This window comes from Sciurus vulgaris (assembly GCF_902686455.1).
Source record: "Sciurus vulgaris genome assembly, chromosome: 9".
Lineage (NCBI taxonomy): Eukaryota > Metazoa > Chordata > Mammalia > Rodentia > Sciuridae > Sciurus > Sciurus vulgaris.
Window position 1 is genome coordinate 145,608,960 of NC_136469.1, and position 24,088 is coordinate 145,633,047.

General features: G+C 58.9%; 1 protein-coding gene across 2 annotated transcripts; it reads left to right on the plus strand.

The window, feature by feature from the left end:
• Positions 1–3,076: 3,076 nt before the first annotated feature.
• Positions 3,077–15,397, plus strand: NKX1-1 (NK1 homeobox 1; the record flags this gene model as incomplete). 2 transcript variants are annotated; one of them, XR_013766160.1, is made up of 2 exons in its annotated part: positions 3,077–3,211; positions 14,538–14,672. XR_013766160.1 is itself a non-coding variant. In XM_079153639.1 (2 exons), 2 exons carry the CDS (start codon positions 11,880–11,882, stop codon positions 15,395–15,397), a joined length of 1,335 nt encoding a protein of 444 aa, XP_079009765.1. The 2 variants fall into 2 exon arrangements, 1 of the variants encoding a protein (XP_079009765.1); XM_079153639.1 differs by lacking the exon at positions 3,077–3,211 and adding an exon at positions 11,880–12,354 and having other exon boundaries at positions 14,538–15,397.
• Between the last annotated feature and the right edge of the window lie 8,691 nt (positions 15,398–24,088).

The following is a 24,088-nucleotide window of genomic DNA, read 5'->3' on the forward strand; positions in this document are numbered from 1 at the left end:
GAGTGGACCGTGCCCAGCTGGGATAACATGAGTGAAGTTAGAAGCTGGCTTTGGAGAAAGTCAATGAAATGAACGAATCTTCCACCAGGCTGGCAAAGGAAACCTGGAAGAACCAGAGCACCAAGCACAGGAATAAGAGGGGCCACCACTACAGAGCCCCCCGGCCCCAGCAGGAGGACCCAGGGCCCTCTGCACACAAACCCAGCAACTCTCAAGACCAGACCACATGATGCTCACAGACTACCGCAACGCACCTGGAACCAGCCACCAGAAGTGTTCCACATCTACTGATGCAACCGAGTTCCCAGTTAATGATCTTGCAAAAGAGGGGACTCCAGACCCAGGTAGTTACCTGGCAAGTTCTAGCAAGTACTTAGAGATGAACATGATTCAGATTCTACACGGTCTCTTTGAGAAAGCAGAGAGGAGACATGGTGTCCAACTCATTCTGAGGTTGTCATCATCCTAACACAAAGCCAGACAACCACAGTGCCAGGAAAGAAGCTAGAGAACCAAGCTTCTCACAGACACGCCAGTTAGACATGCGACCCAGCAGGCCCAGGTGGGGTCTGCCTAGAAAGACGCAGTGTCTCGACCTCAGGACACCGTGACCCTCCACAGCAGCAGATAGAAGGAAGAAGCCTCCCTTCCTGCTGACAGATGCAGGAAGCTTTTGATCAAATGAACAGTTGTTCATGAAGGAAACTGACCGAGCCAGAACTGGGAAGGAGCCTCCTGGCCCTGGCTGCTGTCCACCTCCTGGCCTGGGCTCTGTCCACCACTTCTCTAAGCTGGTCCCCACTGGTTGATTGCTGATGTTGAGATGGCCCCTGGTCTTCCCTGAGTGGTAGCCAAGAGCTACACAGGTCCTCAGGGTTCTTCATGGAGCCGATCCTGATCTCTGCTGGGGGTATAGTTTTATTCTTTTTCAACCTGTATATATTTTTTATACTTTTTCTTGCCTGAAATATTTACAGGTGAAGCAACTTAACATCTGGAGACATGTTTTAAAATGGTCCAGGAAACAAGTGTGGCTGTGCCTAGCCAAGCCCTGAGGGCAGCTCAGTAGAGGACAGTCCGGGCGTGGCTTCACCCTCCTGGACCACTGTGTGCGGTCAAAACAGTGTATCTATAACAGCATTTTCAACCTATTGCAGCAAAACAGCCACAGCTGCACCAGTGGAGGACGAAGGTGACCCCTGAGGATGTGTGGCCAGCGTCTACTAAGGAAAGCGTCCATCCTGGTTGCCACCTGCAGAAATGCTGCCCACTGCAGGCAATGCAGCCGCCTCCTGCGGAGGGCGCAGGCTGCAGTGCCCTCTTGCTGGAACATTCACCGGAAAGCGGCCTCCTGTTCCACCAACTCACTTCCCTTTTCTCCTAAAGAGGGATCCACGTCCAAAGGAGAGTCTATGCAGCCGTGTTCAAGGCCACCCGAGAGCCAGGCTAGTGAGGCTAATTGAGAGATAATCAACCCGGACCATGCTGCAGAACCGAGTGTGCGCGAGACCACTGAGCCTCAGTTCCAAAGTCTCCCTGATGGCGGCGGACACAACACAGGGAAGGGAGAGACAGCAGCCCAGGCTACAGAAAGTGAGATGGGAGGGAAACGGCGAGAGGGAGCTGGCACCACCAGGCCGTGGCTGAGGGAGACGTTCCCCAGCTCTTCCACCGGGACCCCGAAGATGGCAGGGTGGCCAGGTCAGTGGGGCCATGGACTGGGACAACAAGCTCTGCCCCCGCTGCCTCTGCCACAGGGTCCTGGGGGAGGCAGACCCCCCATAGCGTCCTCCCCATGGTGACGGGAGGACTCCTGCCTAGGGCCTGGGAGGACAGGCAGGGCGTCTGCCCTGTGAGGTGGCCACCAGGACCCACCTTGAGAGTCTGGCCCCAGGGGCACATCATTGTTGATCTTTGTCTGTAACAACCAACAAAACAAAAGCCAGTGGTGACATTTTTATTTTACTGAATTTTTATATTATCAGTTTAAAAAAATCACTAAATATTACCAGGCAAATGGGGCAAAGGCAACAGCTGGTTCCTTTAAACTACATTGGTGTACTTCAGTGAATGCTTTATTCTGGAATCCATGTAGGTCTCATGAAGCTGCAAAGGTAGGGCAGGGTTCACAGTGCACCTCATCCAGGGACTGCAGGGCAGCCTGTGGCCTGCTGTCCCTCTGCCCCACCCAGAGACCAGCCCTGATGAAGGAAATGGGCGACTTTTCACCAGCCCACCCCTCCGAGCCCACCCCAGGACCCGTCCTTCTCTCCAAGACCCATGCCAGGCACAGTGGCTGGGGGCTTATGTGCTTTCCACAGGAAGGGGAGGGGATGGCTTGTGCCCTCTGCACAGGCCTGTCTCCATCTATATGCTGGCAGTGCCTTCTGTGGACTTTGAACCTCTGTTTACACAAAGGACTACAGGGTATGCCGTGGGCGGAGACCGGAGCTGAGTCAGGGGCCCTCAGGAAGCACCCAAAGACAGGAACATGTGCATATGTCTGGGTCTGAGGCCACAGCAGAACTGGGACTCTAGCATTAGCCTCCATGTGGGGTACACACTCGTCAAAGGAGGGTAATTACAACGTGGCAGTTTGAGGTTCACGTGCATGTTACGTGTGTGTGCATGTATGTGTTATGCATGAAATATGTACAGTACCACAGCCACTATTTAGAACTTAGAACAACAGAACATTTTTCTGGGTACAAGTATTTATCAGCAACACTGTTTGGAATGGCGGCACCTGGGAGGCTGAGGAGCAGACAGCCTGGCTGTCAGTTGGATTACTGTTTTCAAATTCTGTGCAGACAGTGTGCCCAGTGCCTGACCACCCAGGGCTGCAGCAACCATGCAGTCGGGAGGCAGGAGCTGGACTGGGCAAAGCCGGAGGCTGGCCTGCCAGGAGCCACAGCCAGGAGGCTCCCAGGGCCAGGAGATGGGTGCCTCTGAGGCCCAGGGTCACTGGACAGGACAGACTCCGTCAGGGGCACGGCCTGACCCCACCCCTGTCCTCTCCCTCCTAGGCGTCCGGAGACTCCCAGCAGAGCCAGGCTCCCTGAGGGGGACCAAAAGTAGGGCAGCACTCTCCAGCAGCTGGCCCCGAAGGCCGCCAACCTGAGTCCAGGAGATCCCTGTGGCCAGTCCTCACTCCAGGCAACCACTGCATCCTGGTTCTAGGCAGGAGACAACCGCACTCACTGAAGACCAGGTGAGTCCTCCACTGGGGCCCTTGGGTGGGGCTGGGTGAGGCAGAGCAGTCGGAATGACTCTGGAGATAATGCTGGAGCAGAGAAAGGAGAAGGGAGGCTTTGAACAGAAACAGCCAGCACAAATGTCCTGGGGCAGGAAAGAGCTAGGTCATTCCCTAGCAGCAGGAGGGTCTCCTGGCAGGGGCCCAGTAAGCCAGAGAGAAGGACAGGGATTCGGGAGGTAACCCGACCTGCAGTGGATGGAGTTCACCTCCAGCTCCTTGGCAGTAGGACCCACCTACTGCTTCAGTCCCATGAACATCCCAGAGACGGGGAGCAGGCATCTACCCCAACCAGCCCCACCTCCGACCCCCGCTGGGCTGGGTGTAAGGGGCCAAGCCCCACCAGAGCCAGGGTGCAGGCTGGAGGGTGAGGCCTCCAGCGGCCAGCAGCATCCCAGGCCCAGGCACCAGGCCCTCACGCACCTGCCCCAGATTAGATTCTCCTTTCTCATTACCGCGGTAATGGGTCCTTCAGACCTCATTCCAGCCCTAGATATTATCTGACCCGTATAATTAATTAATTATCGCCCAAATATTATAGATTATTAAAAATAGCATAACTAATAGTGTAATATCTCAAGCTGTCGACTTTAATAGTCAACATTGTCTTGGCAGCGCTTATCAGCCCGGCACACCCGGTGAGAATATTGATTCCGAGTAATTTTAGCCGTCATCTGCCATCCTGACGCGGAATTGTCAGGTCCTCACCCGAGCCGGGCTCATTTGAAATCGTTAAACCGCCGCGCCGCTCACAGTGGAGCTTAATGTTTCCTTTTTCTCCCCTTCAATATGTTCCAGCAACAGAGGAAAATAAATAGGGCAGTGGAGTGGCTGAGGCCGAGCGAGCGAGGCCACCTGGCCTCGCCCTGCGCTGCGCCTGCCGGCTCCCCTCTCTGCGGGCGGACGGGGCGGGTGGGCGCTCACAGACCCCACGCCCTCGAGCCCGCGTCGGCCGCGCCGGGCAGCGCACCCGCACCCGCACCCGCACCCGCGTCCGTGCCCGGCGGCGCCGACGGCGTTCCCGACGCGCAGGCTGCTGACCGCGCCCGCCGCGCCCCGCCGGCCCGAGGCCCGGGTCCGCACGGACCAGCGGACGCTCGGAGACCACACAGTGCGCCCGGACACGTCCTCGTCCTCACCCTACGCGCTGCCGGGCCGCCCCGGGCCTCTCGAGCTGGGAATGCGCCCCATCGACCCTCGCGAAGAACAGGCGGAGGGGGCGGCCGGAGCCCCGGGCGCGGGGCTGCAGTTCCGAGCCGCGTCGGCAGGGGGCGGCCGTCTCCGCAAGCGGCCTTCCGCCCGGGCGCCGCAGGGGTCGCAGAAACGCAGGCGCGCCCGCCCCGCCCCCGCCTCGCCCCGCCCCGCCTCGCCTCGCCCCGCCCCGCCCCGCCCCGCCTCGCCCCGCCCCGCCCCCACGCGGGGCGCGGGGCCGCCGCGCGGGAATGGCTCGGCAGGTCCGCTGCCGCGCTCCTCAACTTCTAATTATGATTCATGCGCGTGATGGCGATTTGATAACCAAGCGGCCGCGCGAGAGGCATTAACCTCAATTAAGCTCATTAGGCGGTGGCCCCGACCCCCAGCGGGTCGAGTTGGCCTGACCGGCTTGCGCGTGCAGAGCAGAGGACTTCGCTGAACTCTGAGCATCTCCCCGCCTCCCAAGCTCTCCACCTAAGCCAGGCGTCGCTCCTCGCTCCTGCTCCCCTCAGGAGGGGAGAGACAAGGGTCCCTCCAAGCTCCTAATCCTTCCCGGAATCCTTCCCGAGATCTCAGGAGGGCATCAGAGGATGCTGATGACAGACCTTCCACCGAGCTCCTGGAGGGCAGGCTACCCTGTCTGCCTCATCCCTGCCCCCACGCCGCCACAGGTCATCCTGTCAAAGCTGAGGCCCGGGGACTCGAGCTAAAGCAACGGTGAATGCAAGGAAGCCTGGTGGGGCCAGTGGTCACGGAGGGTCACATGACATGACACACCCTGACCTCAGGGTGACCATAGAGAATGCCCAGAAAGAGGCCATGACCATCGTAAAGGGCAGAGGTGAACAGGTCAATTAGTGAACACATGGAACCTTGGTGGCAGAGCAGCCATTTGAGATGGGCGCTGGACAGAGAAGGGTGCCCACAAAGGCCACGTGTTCCCAGATCCAGGGCCTCCAGTGGCCAGGTACAACCCCGATCCTCTGGTTTCTGCTACAATACAAAGCCCAGTGGTTCAAGATAGCTGTTCATCTCCTGGTAGACAGCGATGGACAGCAACCAGCTGCCTTCAGCTAGGGTCATCAGACTCCAGCTTTGAGGTGGACTGTAGTGGGCTTCATGCCCTCATTCCAAGTCCCAGGCCAGGGGAATGGCCATTCTCTGGAGCATGCTGTCACAGGAGAGGGCAGAACTTCCAAAGACAGGAGGCCTCCTAGCTCAGAGCTCATGCAGTTCACATGGCCAAGCCTCACTTCAGCAGGAGAAATTCAGTGTGGAAAAATGATCCAATCTGTCACATTTCTGACCCAATAAAAGCTTTCCCAGGGCTGGAGTGAGGGACAAGAAGCATCATCATAATCCCACAGTGTATCCTGAGTCCAGAATGTGCTATGCACCCAGACCCCCAGCACTGCAGGGAGACCATCCCACCCCTGTGCAGGGGCCTTTCCAAGCTCTGCCTCCACCCTCCTCCTGAGAAGCCTCTTGGAAACCTGGGATAACAGAGGTTGGAGAAATCCAGGAGGCGGTGCAGAAGCAGGTGGCAGGAAGCCAGGTACCCCTCAGGAGAGTCCTATGAGCCTGATTCCAGGGGTACTCAGGGTGTCTGACAGCCCAGCCCCAGCTCTCACATCAGCTGAGTGGGCACAAGCAGCCCACATCAGGACCTGGTCAGGGCACCACTGGCGTCCACTATATCGGGAAGCAGAATGGTCAGTGCCAGACCACACTTGGTGAGGGACACAGCATGGCACTCAGGGCCACTCCCCTGCTGTGGGGACACAGAGCCCTTCAGGGTGGAGGTGTGGCCTGGGCCAAAACCCTTTTTCACTTGCCCCTCCTTTCCTCGCTCATGCAGCATGGACACAGGGCCAAGTGAGACTCAGGGTTCAAGAGTCACAATATGGGGGATGGACACGTGTCACGAATGTGCTAAGTTGGGACAGAGTGGTGCTTAGGCTCGGGGTGGAAGGCAGGGTGGCACCTACCTCACTGTGAGGAAGTTGGGGTAGCTCACAGGTGGCACTGCCTTAAAGTGACCAGGAACAAGGCATGTGGACAAGGGGCCAAGGGCATGACCAGTGGTTGGCCATCAGGCAGGCAGAAGCCCAGAGCACAGGATGCAGGTAAAGAGGCAAGAAGAAGATCTCTGAGGACCCAGTCAGTTGGGTCCCACTACCAGGCTATGGAGGCCAGACGTGTCCTCAGCTGGTGGCAGCCTGAGGGCATTTCTGGAAAGGGTGCTAGTGACGCCCTTTACATCCGAGAACGACAGAAAGTGCAATGCAGAGGGCACTGTCAGTGCAAGGTGAGGCATTGCCACCTGTCAGTGAGACTGACACAGCACCAAGGCAGCCCCAGGCCCTCCACTGAAGACGGCCTTCTGACCACCTCCTCCAGCAGCATGGCCTGGCTGTCCTCTGGGCAAAGCCACAGGTGCCCACACGACTCACCACTGAGGGGGTGCCTGGCGTGGAGCCCTGGTCCTGGCAGGAGCCAGAAAGGAAGTGAGGCAGGTGGCATGGGGCAGGCTCGGACACCTCTGCTGCTCTTCCAAGTGGGCCAGTGGCAGACAGAGGCCAGAGAGGGCCAGGAACAGTGAGGGCCATCTTGGGGACCCAGCTGTGAGTCAAGGACCCCTGCCTGGACAGCCTTCCCTTGGTACTTCGAAGCCCCCCACCTGTGACTCTGCACATTAAAATGCCGTCAGACCAGCCGTCACATCAGAGTCCAGCACCTACCACATCAGTACCCTTAACCACGTCAGCCACCTTTCTGGCCTCAGTTTACTCCTCTCGAGGTGCTAATCTTCACCTCTGCCCTGCCCTGTGGTCAGTAAACCCTTCGATTCAGGGTGCCCTCCCAGTTCAACCAACAATGCCAAGAGTGCCCGCCGGCCCCCTCTGCAGCCTGTGGAGAAGCCGGGCATGCTCGCCCACACAGTGCGGCCGCTCCGCAGCCTCGGAGCCACGCCCGGCTGCTCCAGTCCTTGAGTCCTTTTAAGTTTAAAGGGTTTAAACCGCACCTTTGCATCTCCGGCTCCTTGCCAGGAGCCAGGCCTGCGCTGCAGCTGCTACGTGCTTTACATCTCTGAATGCACGCGGCTCCCAAATAGAAGGACGCACGCAGGCGATGCTCAACCTCCTGAAGCCTCCGTCCGGGACCTTCCGACAGCTCTGGCTCCGCCGGGGGACAGGGCGGGCGTCTGCCTGGGCGTGTGAAACGCGCGGTGCCGGACTCCACACACCGCAGTGCGCCCGCACAGGGCCTGCGCCCTCTTTCTTGTTGCGGCATCGCAGAGTTTGGGGGTTGGAGAAGAGGACGCCCAGAGACGTCAGAGGAGGACGGTGGCGGGAAACAGGGGCGAGCGGCGGTGCTGGCGCTGTCCGGTGCTGAACGCGGCTCAGGCCGCGGCCCTGTGAGGCCCGGCGGGATGCGCTGTCCGTGGTGCTGCGGACACTTCGCTGCGCAGACTGCGCTGCGCAGACTGCGCGCAGCAGCCGGCGCCCTGTGCGGGCCGCGCCTCCCGCCCCACCCCCGAGAGGTCGGCAGCCGCGCTCCCTCCGTGCTCTGTCGTACCCTTCGTGGAGGGCCGAGGGCACCCTACGGGTCTGTCTTAGGGAAGATGAACGATAAAGTTAAACCGAACGTTCCGTGCTTTTCCCAGACTCTGGAGAGCAACACGGTGCACCCGCCGCCGAGGGGATGGAGGGGTGCGAGGAAGGCTCGTGGGAGCCTCCCTCTCCTTGCCTGCCTCTCCCTCCTCCGTCTCCACACAGGGTCCCTGCTCCGAATATTTCACATGGAGGCCGATGAAACGCTGGGTGATCTCGGGTGGTGTGCAATTTGCATGAAGCAAACTCAAGTGACTGCTACCCTTCCAGCCCTTCGTGAAGCATTGCGAGGGACAGAGAGGGGGAGTCCAACACGCCCACCCCATGCACAGAGTGATCCATTTGGCCCATCAAGGGAGAGTAGAGGGATCTTAGAGATCATGTGGAATCCAACACCACAACTGACAGAAAGAAATACCTAGGAGGGGTCACAAGACCAGGACAGTGTACGGCAGAGGTGGGCACTCTTGCTCTTGCTCTATTGCCCCAAAACTTCGAAAAGCTCTGATGCTGGGGAAAAGGATGTGGGAAATTTCAACCTAACCTGCCCCTTTTCCCAGGTTCACTTCTAGGACTCCTTGCCAATAGTTCCTCCTCCTAAATTTCTACATGTCTCTCCCTGCCTCCAAGTCCATCACAGTCCTGCATCCGGACCAGCCTGCCATGGGTGCGGCTCAGCAATGAAGGGGCACAGCTGAGCTCAGCAGTGTTGCCACTGAGCAGCAGAGCTCTATGCATCCCAGTCACAGAGTGCACCTGCCAGTAGCCACCTGGCGCCCCACAAGTGAAGCTGGTGACTTGGAGGTAACCCTAGATGGCAGATGGGCAGACTGCATAAATGAGGGTCTAATTACCAATCAGTCATGATCAGGAGAGAAAAAAATTTCTCTACAGCCCCAAAGTTCCAGGTCAAGAAGTGTTGTTTCTGGAGATCTGGGAGAGAAGGGGGCCGCTATGTGTCTCTGAGGCTTGGGTTGTCCCTGAGAGGTGGGGAGTGGGGTGACCTCCACAGTCCCCTCCCTGAGCCTTGTCCATGTGCAGCAGGCCCCTCAAAAGAGAAGGCAGAGGGGCTGCCCCATCTAGCTCTGGAGCCATGACCTTGCTGCAGGTCCAGTCAGAACATGGGAGGGAGAGAGGAGAGGGGCAGGAAGGATGGTGGAAAGGACTTGAGGACAGTCACAATGTTTTTTTTTTTTTTTTCTAAGTAGTACTCAACCCTGAGGACCCCCACCCCGTCAGAGGGAGCCTCTGACAGTGCTTGAGTGTGTTTGCTGCCGCTGTGTTATGCCGTGACTTATTCCACTATGCTTACTACATATCCCATTAACATCGTGTATTACTTTGTTTTAATATCATTACTATGTTTTGATGATAATCATCACATATTACGACATCAGAATGAAAGAGGACAGGACGCGTCCTCTCATTTCCTGACTTGTGGGTGTCTAGTGCATATAAAAAGGTGAGAACAGATCCTTGTCAGTCACACAGCATGGTGTGTGGTGGTGGCTGCTGTCAGGGTTCGATCCCTGCCTGGTGACCTGTGCTAGTGACAGGCACTTTGTGAAGTGTGTGTTTTGCAGCGGTATGATGCTCTCTGTCATGCTAAGTCTTGAACACCCAAAGTCAGCTCAGAGGTACTTGGTACTTCTGCCCTGCCCTGCCCTCCCCAGGGAAAGCCCACTCCTCCACTAAGGAGCTGTGTCTCCCAGGGGAACAGAGGCGGAGTCAGGAACCTGACAGAGGGCCTGAGTGCCCTCCTCACTGGAAGCGTTAGAAGAAGCAGAGGGGTGATCCTGCCAGGAGCTGGCAGGGCCAGAGGGAGAGGGAGGGGTGTGAGAGGCTTGTGAGCCAGGGCCCCGCTGTGTGGGTCTGGGTGCTCATGAATGAATTTGCTCTTGTGTATGGCATGCTTGTCAATGGGTGTGTGTGTGTGTGTGTGTGTGAGAGAGAGAGAGAGAGAGAGAGAGAGAGAGAGAGAGAGAGAGAGAGAATGGGGCGTGCACATCTATATTCAAACAGCTGGGGAGGGGGAGAGAGGAAGACCAAGACCAAGGTGGGGGCGGGAAGGAGATAATTACCTCCCTGCGATGAGAGATTACCCACCTCCTTCCCCAGAGGTGATTTATAATTTAAAGATAAAGAATAATCAAGTCCTGGCAAGGAAGGACACAGTGTTGTGGGTCTGATTAGAATCTCAGGATGGACCAGCAGCGGGGAGGGTGGAGGGGGCGGGGAAGGGAGAAAGGGTAGGGGAGACCTGGGCCTCCCCCAGCCCCAGCCTCCCTGAGGCTCAGCATGTCCGAGCATGGCCCAAATTACAGCAGATCGGTCCCCCATTATTTCTCCCAACTTTTAATTTCTGCTTCCGAAGGATCATTGCCCGCGGTAATTGCAAAGGACCCGTCCTTGTGCGCGGAGCAGGCTCCGGGGACCAGAGCGGGAGGAGGCGCGCGCAGTCGTTGGAGCACTCGACCGCGCGTTCACACCCTGCACACACGCGCGCGCCACCGCCGGCTCCCACCTGGGTCCATAGAGGCGGGTCTGCTGGTTGGAGGGCCCAGGAGGATAGACACAGGCCGGGAAGTATCCGCCATCCCGCGCTTGGACAGGGAACGCCCGACTCAAAGCTCAGGGTCGCAGGGCCCTGTCCTGCAAACACTGCCGTTGTGGACAAAACGTGCACAAATAGTCGGGCCGCGAACGGCCTTTTCTCACTTCTTCGGGTGTGGGAAAGGGGAGTTTGCCGAATTGCTTCGGGAAGAAACACACATTTTTCCTTACTCGAGGGTTATCGGTTGTCGTGTAGGCCGTCTGTCGTTCGTACGATTTTTCGGTACCCCTTTTGGGGGCCGGGGGCAAAAGCGCTGTCCAGCCTTCCTCGTTTTCGATTCCACTTATGACGAGCAACCCCGAGGCCGCCAGCCCCGCCCCTCGCGGGGACTCTGCCTGCCCTAATGTGACAGCGCAAAGGGGGCTGGCGCCCGCGTGGGAGGGGACCAAGGGACAGAGACCTTGAGCTAGAGAGCAGGAAGCCAGCTCGAGCAACCCGCGGCTCGACCAAGATTCGTGGAACCTGAGGGAAGGACCCGAAGACCCCGCAGAGACTCAGAATCCGCGCGTGACCCGACCAGCCGCCCAGGGCGCGGGTGCCGCTCGAGCCCAAGGCCCTGCGCGCCGGGCCGGAGGAAAGGCCATTCCGGGTGCCGCATCCCGAGCGGAATGTCCCGGCCAACTCCCGGCTCGCCCGCCCGCGTGCCCCGGGGCCTCCGCGACCCCCCAGCTGCCGATTGATCCCGCAATTATTTAAAAGCCGGTGCTGTCTCCTCCCCCTTCGCCGAGGAGGCGGGCGTGCTGTTTCCAGACCAGCCGAGGCTCAGCGACACGCTGCTGACCGCGACAGCTGCCGGCGAACTGCGCTCCAGCTCTGGGCAGCGCGTCTGTCCGTCCCGCCCGGAGGCTCGGTCCGTGTGTCCCGCGCGAGGCCCGCCTCCTCCGCCCGGGACCGTTCGCAGCCAATTAGGCGTGCGCGCTAACGAGGCGGCGGAGCCCCGCGGCCGCCTGCGGGCGCACGTGTGTGCGGCGTGTGGACGCGTGGGCGCCTCCGGCGGGGCCGCCATAAATGCGCGGGCCGGGAGCGGCGGGCTCCTGAGGCGGCGGCGGAGGCAGCGCCAGGCAGCACCGGCTGAGCGGGACGCGGCACCGACAGCGGCCGAGCTGTGGCCGCCCTCGCGGGCCGAGAGGCGGCTCCCAGGCCGCCGGAGATGGGAGCCCAGTAGGCGGCGGGGCCCGAGCCGCCGGAGCGGCGGGAGGCCGGCATGAGTGTCAGCGGCGCGGCAGCTCCTGGGGACGTCCCCGCGCTGCCGCCGCCGCCGCCGCCGCCCGGGCCCGGTCCGGGGCCCGCGCCGCCCGCTCCCGCCGCAGCTTCCCGGGACGCTATGGACGGGCGCGCCGAGCTGCCTGCCTTTCCCCGGGCCGGAGCCCCTCCGCTCGCAGCCAGCGACACCGTGCCCGCGGGGCCCGAGGCTGCTGGAGCGGCCCGGCCCGCCGCGCCCCCGCGCCCCACCTCCTTCTCGGTGCTGGACATCCTGGACCCCAACAAGTTCAACAGCAGGAGACGCCGCTGCGTGCTGCTGGGTCCCGTGGCGCCTGCGGCGTGCGCCCCATGCGTCCCGGCCCCGTGCGCCCCGGCCCCCGCCGCCTCGGGACGCCCGCCGCGCGCGGAGGAGCTGGAGCGCCAAGCTCTGGCCGCCGCCGGGGGAGTTGGAGCAGCCACCGGAGCCGAGCCACCAAGTGAGTAGGAAGGGGCCGGCGCCTGATCGCGGGGGCAAGGGGACCTGCCGCTGCTGTGCGTTTACGCTCCTGGGACCCCATAACGGGCTGGGCTTGGCCGGGCTCTGGGGCTCAGTGGAAAGTTCGCAGAGTGCGGGGTCTGAGCCCGGCCGGCCCGCGGCCTCCGTCCGACCCGGACTCCAGGGCCCACGCTGCCCTGCGCCTACGGGAAGGCTCCGCGAGGCCTGGCTCAGGGCCCGGGGCTCCCAGACCGCTTCAGGGTTCGCTTGTACTGGTCTCTGGCCATGGAGGGTGGATGGTTCTGGAGGCGGAGGGGACGTGCGTAGCAGCTGGCCTGTGACCTCCCCGCCCCCACCGTGGCCGCCGGGGCCTCCCTCCCTCCTTTTCTCTCCTCTCTCTCTCTCTCTCTCTCTCTCTCTCTCTCTCTCTCTCTCTCTCTCTCTCTCTCTCTCTCTCTTTGGACAAATCAGACTAATTGTGACAAAACGCTGGTTATCTCTGGAAAAACAATTAAATCCCTTCGATTACAGTTAAGGGGAAATGTGCTTAGCGGCGGAAAGCGGCCGGTAATGGGGCGGCCCGCGCCCCCGGTCCGGTCGATATCCCATTACGGCGCATGCATATCTCTTTCAAGCACCTTGCAAACTCCCCCCGAACATCTAAATTATAGGGTCAAAATTCGGATAATTACTCGATTAAAACCTATTACACTTATTAGGGGCCGCTATTGATCGTGAATTGCATTCGACCCGCTCCTGATTGCTTTTTGTGTCCCCTCTCCCGCCCTTCCTCCCTCCAACTTCCCGGCCCCTGTGCCTCACGAGGAGAGGTCTGGGGCTGCGGCTTGCCGGGGCAAGAGGACAGCCTGCTGCATCGGAACTAGGCTTCTTTCCTATAGGTGGAGGTGAAGGGAGAACAAATCCTGGCTGACCAGAGGCGGATCCTGCAGGCTTTCCAAGAGGGGCTGTTCTGGAAACCTTCTCCTGCACCCAGAACCTATCACTCCAAGTCCCAGGCTCTAGCTATGCCCGGAGGGAGCAGGGACAGCTGGGGAGGGGAGCAGGGACAAGCCTGACTGGAAGGGACTGGGACGGCTCTGGTGGCTTGGGAAACAGCTCCTGCTCCTACCCAGACTTTCTAGTTGGGAACCAGGACACCTGCTGGTCTTCATGTGACCTGGGACAGTTGCAGAGGAGGAATCTGCCAGGAGTGAATTCATCATTTATGCCCCGGGATCTCGGTGCCAACCTGACTTGAATCAGGGCCTTGGAACCCGGCTGGGAAGTACCAGTGGAGAACACCTATGGGCTCCTGTGGTGGTTTAAAACCACCTGTGGGGGTGGGAGGCACAGACTGCCCTCAAGCCTTGCAGGAGAGAGACCTTCCAAATTTCAGACTCAAACTGCAGTCACAGCTGGCCTCTGCTTGAAGGATGCTGGGCTACTGCTCCATTTCACTTGCCAGGCTTCTGCTCACCCCTCCTGATCAGGTCAAACGTGGACAGGCCACCTTTGCTGGGAACTGGGCAAAGGGGCCTCCACAAGCAGGAAGCAGGCACTGAGACTGAGAAGGCTGAGATGCTGCAGGCCCTGGAGGCCTGAGCTAGGGACCTGGCTAGGGCAACTAATTTTGGCCCTCAGAAACCCCCTGCTCTTGGCTGTCCGGGCCCCACCCCAAGCCTCTGGCCCGGCCTGATACTAAATGGTCGGTAATTGGCTGGCCCAATGCCGGCTGTAATTGGAGGGTAATATACGCCGAAATAAATTAAATGGCCTTTAACTAGTTTGTACATTACACAAAATGAGTTTAATTAAGTTTGTATCTGCCCCGGGATCGATCGGAGAGCTCCCTCCGCTATACACTCCGCAGCCCGCCGCCCAGCCGCGCACCGCGCGCCCGGAGGGACCGAGGAACCGGCTGCGCGTCGAGGCCGCGCGCGTGGAAGCGCCGCTCGGCGTGAGAGGGACCCTTCTGATCTCAGGAAACGAGGAAGGGCAGAGAGGAGATTCGAGCGGGCAAGACGCATGGTTGGGACGGAGGGAGGGAAACGAAAGAGCTACGGAAAAAAGAGAAGGCGAAGGAGGAAGATGAGAAACAGAACGAGGAAGAAAACCTCCCTCCGGGAGGGAGCGGGAGGACGGGGCGCGGCCTGACCCTCTGCCTTCTCCCCCACCCGCCCGCAGGTGCCGGCGACCCCTACAAAGCGGATGAGGTGGAGGCCAACGGCTACAGCAGCGGCGGCGGGCACAGCCCGAGCGCTGACAGCGGGGACGAGGCGCCGGACGACGAGGACGAGGAGGAGGCACCCGAGGCGCAGGCGGCGCGCGGCGCGGAGGAGGCGCAAGGAGGCGGCGGCGGCCTCGGGGCCCGCGGGTCGGGCTGCCCAGGAGCGGCCGAGGCGCAGGCGCCCCCCGGCGCAGCCGACGACGCCGCAGCCCCGGGGCCCCGCGGGAACTCGCCGGGAGCCTCGGGCCCGCCGGGAGCCGCGGCGGCGGCGGGGATCGCGGCGACCACTCCGCAGGGCGCGGCGGCGGCCAAGCCCAAGCGGAAGCGCACGGGCTCCGACTCCAAGTCGGGGAAACCGCGGCGTGCGCGCACCGCCTTCACCTACGAGCAGCTCGTGGCGCTGGAGAACAAGTTCAAGGCGACGCGCTACCTGTCCGTGTGCGAGCGCCTCAACCTGGCGCTGTCCCTGAGCCTCACCGAAACGCAGGTGAAGATCTGGTTCCAGAACCGCCGAACCAAGTGGAAGAAGCAAAACCCGGGCGCCGACACAAGCGCGCCGACCGGCGGCGGCGGGGGCCCGGGCCCCGGCGCAGGCCCCGGTGCGGGGCTGCCTGGCGGCCTCAGCCCTCTCAGCCCCTCGCCGCCTATGGGCGCGCCGCTCGCCATGCACGGTGCCGCCGGGTACCCTGCGCACGGCCCCGGCGGGCTGGTGTGCGCCGCGCAGCTGCCCTTCCTGTCGAGCCCCGCGGTGCTCTCGCCCTTCGTGCTGGGCTCGCAGACCTACGGCGCGCCCGCCTTCTACGCGCCGCACCTCTGAGCCGAGGCGCCGGGACGCGGGGACACAGCGGGGACGGTCTCGAGCGGCCTCGCACCCTAGGCCCGTGGCCGCAGGACCTTGGCGTTCCGCGCCGGCTCTTTTCTAAGGTTCCGGTCGTTTGGCTCTGTACATAGCCAGTTCCTACAGAAGAGTTTTAAATTTATAAATGACTGCGCGTGGGGCCAGGCAGGCTGCTTTTGCTGGCCTGGTCCCGCTCGAAAGCACTTTGATGAACCTCGCTCAATAAACCCAGGAGGCCGCGCACCTCGTCTCGCAGGCTTCCACACCTCCCCATGTCCGGTCCTCCTCGAGCCCTCTTGGGTGGGAACTTAAGCGCCTCCGAGTTTGGGTTTGGGGGGCCACGGACAGGGCTCCGCTCCGCTCCTCTGGGCATCCCTTTCGCTTGGAGCTGGGGCGCAGAGGCTGGCCCTCTCCTATCTTGAGTTCCCTTCCCACGCCCTGTCCCTGCAGCCTTGACCGGCCAGGCTGTCGGCAGCGCTCCACCTGATGCCGGCCCTCTCCCACTCTGGCCTCCTGTAGTCCTGCTCCCGCCCACTCCCCGCTGGGCCCCACGACCTTGGCCCAAGCACCGGCCGCACGGGTGTCCGGTTCTTAGGTCGGACTGCCAGGGAGCTCCTGCTGGCTCCCCAGAGGAGGACATGGGCTCGCGCAGTTGATGGGGAGCTGGACTAAGAGGCAAGCGTTGCCTGCCAGCACCACGCTTCTGCAACGAGTCTGCGGTCCCCAGCGAGCTCCTGGAACCTGGAGCACGGGGCTCACTTTGAGCAGCTGCGGCTGCACCTGCACGAGCAGATCCTGCCAAGACTCGGGCACCACTGCGCAGTGATGCAGACTACCGCGACCGTGCCGGAACTCAGAGCCTAGTAGGGCTCGGAGCCTAGTAGGGGTGGAGATCCAGTGCAGTGGGGCCAAACACCTCTCCTCAGGGCACACGGGACGACTCCTCTGTCACTTCCTCTGTTGGCTGCGAGCTAAAGGCCTCTCCGAGAAGCTGGGCGAATTGCCTGTCATCTGTGCAGGGGGCGAGGCTGCCAGGCCACAGGAGAAAGGTGCTCCAGTGCCATTCTGGGATCAGGCAAGGAGCAAGCAACCCTGGGCAGTGGGAGGGCAGAGACTCTGCTCTGGGGGCGTCCAGCCTTGGCCCTTCAGCTTAGAGACCTGGGCCCCACTCCCCACCCCGTGCTCTGGGTCTGGCTGTCCAGGCACTGCAGGCATTTACAGGCTTCCTAGCCATCCTGCCCTGAGGCTGATCAGCCTGGGGAGGCTCTAGCAAGAATAGCTCTTGCTGACTTCAGAGGTCGGGGTGGCCACAGTACCTGTGGTGTGGTGACCAGTAAGCCCAGCCTACAGATGGTCTGGATTTGGCCAAATATAACTGAAAGGTGCCAGGGTGGGGATATCGCTGGCTTCACAGATGAGGCCTGGGCCTCTGGGGTGTAGAGGGCAGGCTCCAGGAGTTCCAGAAGGCTCTTGGCCTCAAGTTAGCAGTACTGCAGGTTTGGCACAGCTTCTGCTTCTATACACCCAGCCTTACAGGTGGTCCAGGCCTCCACCTGGAGGGAGACTGGGTTCATTCCCGTTCTGCCTCCCGCCTCCCTATACCAACCGTGCTGAGCTCAGCTGGAATCTTCTGGAACACTCCAGGACTTAAAGCATGCAGAAGAGATGAGAACAGGCAGAGCAGGAGATAAATGCCTCTGCACAGCTGTGTTCCTGCTCCACCAACACTCCTGGCCCTGCCTGTCCTCACCACACCCGCCTCCAGGTGGACTGCTGCTCTCATTCATCATGGTGGGGCACATCAGACGCAAGATGGGATGCAGATGGAAGCCCTGGCTATGCCCTGCCTGGCTCTTCCCCCCTGTCCTCCCTGGTGTGGCCAGCAGCACATACAGCTAGTCTTCCAAGGCTCAGCCCCAAGCATGGAGGCTACCCCTGTGGACCTCCAGCAGTCCTAGACTGTAGCAGGGGGTGGGGGTGTTGGTTAGGAGCCATGAGCCTGGGCAGCAGTGTCCCCACAAAGCACAGCACCACCTGCCCCACCTCCAGACCCTGCAGCCCTGAGCACCAGGCCACAGGTGGTCTACAGGAGTGGGGCTGCCCCCGGGCACTTCCCTGAGACCTCCAGGTCTCTCTGGCACACTCTGTGCCCAAAGCCCTGGCCCTGGCCAGACCTGTGTCTGCCCACCTGAGCCTCCTTGAAACCCTTCAGTGACCATGCTATGGCCACCTGCAGGCTGAGGCCCAAGATGTTAGGGGCTTGCTAACACTCCCTCCTGGAGGTGCCATGACAGGTCTGCCATGACAGGTCCCCTTCAGCCTCAGCTTCTAACCTGTGCCACCAGGTTCCCAGCACCCCATAAATCTGGGGAGTTTGGGGGTGCTGGTTCCTCTGGCTGCTTCCCTGGGCACACCCAATGAATCTGGGGAGTTGGGGGTGCCAGTTCCTCTGGCTGCATCCCTAGGAGCCCTCCGGTGGGCCCCACCTTGCTGTAGCCAGGTGTGGGGGTCAGCTCACCACCTGCCCAGCTCTCAGCTGGGGCCTCTGGTGCATGATTGGGTCTTAGCCCCCAGGGCCCAGCTGGAGGCAGGGGTAGACCCTGTCGTTGCTGGTGTTGGTGCCATGAGGGGCTCCTTCCTGGAACTCAGGACCTGCCCTGGCCTGACAGAGTTGACACCACACTCCTAGATTCACACCGTCCAGAGAGGGCCTCCTGCCAATAAGCAAGGCCCAGTTTCTGCAGGCAGGAGCCCAGAGAAGCACGGGCTCACTGACAGGCAGGGGAGAGGCCTCCACATTCGACCAGCTCTCATGCTGTCCTGCACTCTCCTGCCCAGGGTCCACCAAGCCCAGACTGGGGGAGCTCACTGCTGTGCCAGCCCTGCTCTGGGTTTGGCTGCATGTGCACCGAAGCTGAAAGGAGAGCGCTACTCTCCTGTGTGTAAGGGCACTGACCGGTGGCAGGTCTGGACCTTACTTACCTTCGGTCACCAGAGACTCAGCTCCCTCCAGGGCTCTGGGCGCGAACTGGACTGGGTCCTCGGCCTCAAAATCCCAGCAGGGAGCGGGAGTTCCAGTCACCAATCCTCAAACCACCAGCAAACACAAGGAGGGAGAACCCTGCCTACCAGGCCGCTTTCCCAGGAGCCCACGCAACACAGATGCTCCCACCTCACTGGCCAGCACTTAGTCACAGCTGCCCTGGGTGAGGGAGGCTGGGGAGCATGGTCTTTCTCTGGCCTGCAACCTAGTGACGCAGGTGGTGTTTCCTGGGGCCCACTCTGGCCCCGGTCCAAAGTCTGCACCCCACAGGCCCTCCGGCCTTCCTTCTGGCCCTGTCCTCACCCCAGAGGCTCCTCCCTCCCTCCCCACTTCTTCCCAGCCCTTCCTGCTGCTCCAGGGGAGCTGCTCCCTCGGCCCTCAGCCCCATCCTCCCACACCTCCTCCCTCAGGGCCAGCAGCCACAGGGACACAGCAGAGCCAAGGCCCTCCCAGCCTCTTTCCTCCCCACCTCAGCAGCACCCAGGACCCAGCTCCTCCCCCAGTCGCACTGTCCTGCCCCATCCCCAGCTGGCACAAGCTGCCTGTCCCCTGCCTGGGGACATCCCTGGCCACTTGGTGGCGCACCCTGCATGTCTTCCCTGGTGTTCAAGTGCTTCCTGGTCCCTGATGGGCCTTTTCCAGCCAGTGTTCCCAGGACACAGCCTCAGTCAAACTGTGTGTGTGTGCGTGCATGTGCACGTGTATGTGCATGTGTGTGCATGTGAGTGCGTGTGCGTGTGCACAGGCCTGCACATGTATGTGCACGTGTGTGCGTGTGCGCATGCATGTGTGCACCGCAGCAAGACCAGTCCAGGATGCAGAGCTGTCCTGTGAGGGGAGGGCCTGGTCCACACAGGTTGCTCCACTTCAGGACCCCATCACCCACAGGGGACAAGCCTGGGTGTCCACCTCTCACCTCCTCCCAGACAGTCCTGCATAGGAACCTTCTCTGGAGGCAGCTCTGCTGCATGCTGACCTCTTCTCCTCAAAGAAGGGCCAACCAGAGTTGGTTACTCATCTTCCAGGAAAGGGACTACTCCCACTTCCTGGGCAGGTAGCAGCTGGACCCTGCATGTGAGAAAGTTCTGACACGAGCAGAGTGTGTTAGGCAAGAAAAGCCCTAGAAAGCTAACTCATGGGAAACGTCTCAGCAGGCAGATGCACCACCACACACTCCATTCCTTCTGTAGATCCTGCGATAGCTGGTGCAAGAACCCAGAAACCACTCCAGACACGGGAACTCGCATAAGAGAGTTTATTAAGCAAACAGAGTGTCTCCCTGCAGGGTAAGAGAGAAAATGGGAGGAAGAGAGAGAGAGAGAGAGAGAGAGAGAGAGAGAGAGAGAGAGAGAGAGAGAGAGAGAGAGAGAGAGAGAGAGAGAGAGGGCACACGCAAGAGAGAGTGAAATGGAAGAGAGAGAAAGAGAGGAGGAGAGAGAGAAAAATGGCGGGGGAGCTATCCTTAAGCAGTTGAATTCCGCGGGTTAACGGGACCAATAACGGAGAAGGACACTTGCAAGCTGACTGATGAACCAATTGCTAGCTAGGATGTTCACAGACTGACAAGAAGTTGGGAGGCAGGGAAATGGCTGCAGCATAAAGGGCGGGGGAGCAGTTTTATATTATATTAGCTGGAGTCCCAGCAGCTACCTTGGGATGTGAGGTAGCCTTGAGAATGGAGGCCTCATGCTTGAATGCTGAGCCAGAAACGAGAATGCGACAGGGCCCTGAGGGTACCCTGAGGCCCCCCCCTCAGAGTAGGGACCTACCTTTGGACCCTTGGTGGCAGAACACTTCTAAACCTTTGGCTTTGCAAGCCAGTTCCTTAGTTTCAGTTCCAAGCAGCTAACCCTGTTCTAACCCCCATTTCCCAAATGGCCATCCACCCTCGCGCTGGGGCAGTACCCACTCCCTCCTGCCATTCCTCACGCCTACCCTCTGCTGCCCCGTTAGCTCGTCCAGTCTGCCCTGGACCCACGTCCCCTAGTTCTGTGCAGCCCCAGCAGCCCTGTGGCCTGCCCAGCATGGAGCCTGGTGACCGGCATGGCCCGAGACCCACTCTGACACCTCTGCCAGGAAGCACGGTCCAGCAAGCCTCCACAGCTGCCCCTGCAGCTCTGCAGCCCTCCCTCGCTCTGTCCACCCCACCTCTGTTGTCACCCAAGAGCGGGCACACCTGCAGTCCCACTGAGAAGGAGGGTGGCAAGCTTCAGGCCAGCCTCAGCAACTGAGCAAGAGCCTGCCTCAGAATAAGAAAGTAAGGACCTTGCTCAGTGGTTAGCGCCCTGGTCGATCTCCAGTACAAGACAAAAAGAGAGTGGGCACTGTGCCCCAGGGTCTGCACTGGCACTGCCCAAGGGACCTGCCCAGCCTCCGACCTACGTCCCCTGGCCACCTCTGCCCTCCCCGGGGCCAGCCCTCCTCTGTGGCCCAGGTGCACAGTCTGCCACAAGTGCAGGAGGACCCACAGGAGGTCCAGGAGGCGCAGGGGGCTGGCCCTGAATGGGGCTCAGACAGGATGCTCGGTGGCTCGCCAGGCAGGCCCACGCCCGCCTCCCACCCACTCTCCAGCCTGCAGAGCTGCTCAAGTGAGCAGGCGACCCAGGAGGCACCAGGGGTCGTCGGAACGCGGCTCACTCCAAACTTCACCCGGGGCGAGTGCACGGGGTCTTCCACTAAGAGCGAGCCACACAGCTGCGGTGGTCCCATTAGCATGGACACAGCAACCAGGCCAGCAGCCAGGGGCCAGAGACGGCCCACCGCCCGCCTTCAGCACGCCGGGAAAGACCCCCAAACTGTAAAGCAGTGGGGAGTCACTGGCCAACAGCGCTCAGGCAACGGGAAGCTGCTTGAAGTTTAGCAATTGGATTTTCTGGCTCATATTTTGTAATCAGCAATTTCAGTGTGAAAACAAAGCCCCAAAAGTACTAGAAGAAAAATGGAAGGATCTTTCTGTGCCCTTCAGAGAGGGGAAGGCATCCTGCAAAGCCAAGAGGCTGAGCGTCCCACACGGCCAGGAGCAGCCAAGCAGAGCCCAAGCACGCAGACGGGGCGGGAGCCAGTGCCTGCTGAGTGGAGCCTCCCACTGCCGGATCCACAGCCAGAGCAGCACCAGCAAGAGACTGGACACTCGGCTACAGCAAGTTCTGGAACAGTGAACAAGGCTGTGGCTCCCTCCAAGGGCAGTGCGAGCAGACCACGTGGTGCTGACCACCCCTCCCACAGTCACCAAGGCCAATGCTGGAGCACAGGGCAGGCGATGGCGTGGGAAGCCACTTCTCAGCACTGCCAAGGGAAAGCAGGCAGGGGCCAGGTCTGCCACACCACCCCAGCCATCAGGACGGCAGCCTCACACCCCTGACTCTGGAGCCAACGTGCGAGAGCTGGCCCCGGGTGAATGCACGCCTGCATGCCAGGGCACACCAAGGATGCTGCAGGACACAGGAAGAGGCCGCACACGGCCTCAGTGACGTCCTGTGGAGGGCAGTGCACCCGCCTCACAGCTGTGTCCACGGGGAAGCCCTTTGGAAAGCAGAGAGAACTGATGCCATCCAGGACCAAGAGAGTGACCAAGTTCATCTCTGGAAATCAATGAAAGGCTTTAATGATCCAAGGGGTGCTCTAATGATCCACAACAGAAGGCTCAGCACCGAGAGGTACCCAGGCCCCCACAGCTGGACGGATGGATCTTTTTTGAAAATATTTTTATACATGTGTATAGGGTGATAATGTCTGTCTCATCCTACCATCCTTCCCATCCCCACCCCTCCACCCCCATTACTCCCCTCTGTACAATCCAAAGTTCATTCTTCTGTACCCACCCCTAACTATGGATCAGCATCTGCTGATCAGAAAAACATTTGACCTTTGGTTTTTTGGGATTGGATTATTCCACTTAGCATGATTTTCTCTAATTCCATCCATTTACCTGCAAACGCCATGATTTCATTCTTCTTTACAGCTGAGTAATATTCCAGGGTGTATATGTACTACATTTTCCTTATCCATTCATCTATTGAAGGGCATCTAGGTTGGTTCTATAGTTTAGCTATTGTGAATTGAGCTGCTGTAAACATTGATGTGGCTGCATCACTGAAGTATGCTGATTTTAAGTCCTTTGGGTATAGGCCAAGGAGTGGGATAGCTGGGTCAAATGGTGGTTCCATTCCAAGTTTTTTGAGGAATCTCCATACTGCTTTCCAAAGTGGTTGCAGTCCCACCAGCAATGTATGAGCATACCTTTATCCCCACATCCTCACCAACACTTTCGTTGTTTTTACTCTTGATAATTGCCATTCTGACCGGAGTGAGATGAAATCTTAAAGCAGTTTTGATTTGCATTTCTCTAATTGCAAGAGATGATGAACATTTTTTCATGTTTATTGATCAACTGTATTTCTTCTTCTGTGAAGTGTCTGGTCAATTCCTTGGCCCCTTTATTGACTTGGTTATTTGGGTTTTTTGTTTGTTTGTTTGTTTGTTTGGTGTTCAGTTTTTTGAGTTCTTTATACATCCTGGAGATTAGTGCTCTGAGGTGCAGGTGGTAAAGATTTTCTCCCATTCTGTAGGCTCTCTCTTCACATTATTGTTTCTTTTACTGAGAGGAAGCTCTTTAGTTTGAATCTATCCCATTTATTGATTCTAATTTACTTCTTGCACTTTAGGAGTCTTGTTAAGGAAGTCAGGTCCTAAGCTGACAAGATTTGGGCCTACTTTTTCTTTGATTAGGTGCAGGGTCTCTGGTCTAAGTCTTTGATCCACGCTGAGTTGATGTGCAGGGTGAGAGTTAGAGGTTTAATTTCATTTTGTAGCATATGGATTTCCAGTTTCCCCAGCACCATTCGTTGAACAGGTTATCTTTCCTCCAATGTCTGTTTTTGGTGCCTTTGTCCAGAATGAGAAAACTGTACTTATGTGGGTTCGTCTCTGTGTCTTCTATTTTGTACCATTGGTCTACATGTCTATTTTGGTGCCAATACCATGCTGTTTTTGTTACTATTGCTCTGTAGTATAGTTTGTGATGCCTCCTGCTTCAGTTTTCTTGCTAAGGATTGCCTTGGCTATTCTGGGTCTCTGATTTTTCCAAGTGAATTTGATGACTGCTTTTTCTATTTCTATGATGAATGTCATTGGGATTTTAGGAGTTGCATTATATCTATATAATGCTTTTGGTAGTATGACCATTTTGACAATATTAATTCTGCCTATCCAAGAGCATGGGAGATCTTTCCATCTTCTAAGATTTTCTTCAATTTCTTTAGTATTCTGTAGTTTTCATTGTAGAGGTCTTCACCTCTTTTGTTAGATTGATTTTATTTTTGTTGAGGCTATTGTGAATGGGATAGTTTTCCTAATTTCTCTTGCAGTGGAATCATTGCTTATGTATAGAAATGCATTTGATTTATGGGTATTGATTTTATATCCTGCTACTTTGCTGAATTCATTTATGAATTCTAGAAGTTTTCTGGTGGAGTTTTTTGGATTTTCTAAATTTAGAATCATGTCGTCAGCAAATAGTGATAGTTTGAGTTCTTCTTTTCTTTTTCATATCCCTTTAATTTCCTTTTTCTAATTACTCTGGCTAGAGTTTCAAGGATGATGTTGAATAGAAGTGGTGAAAGAGGGCA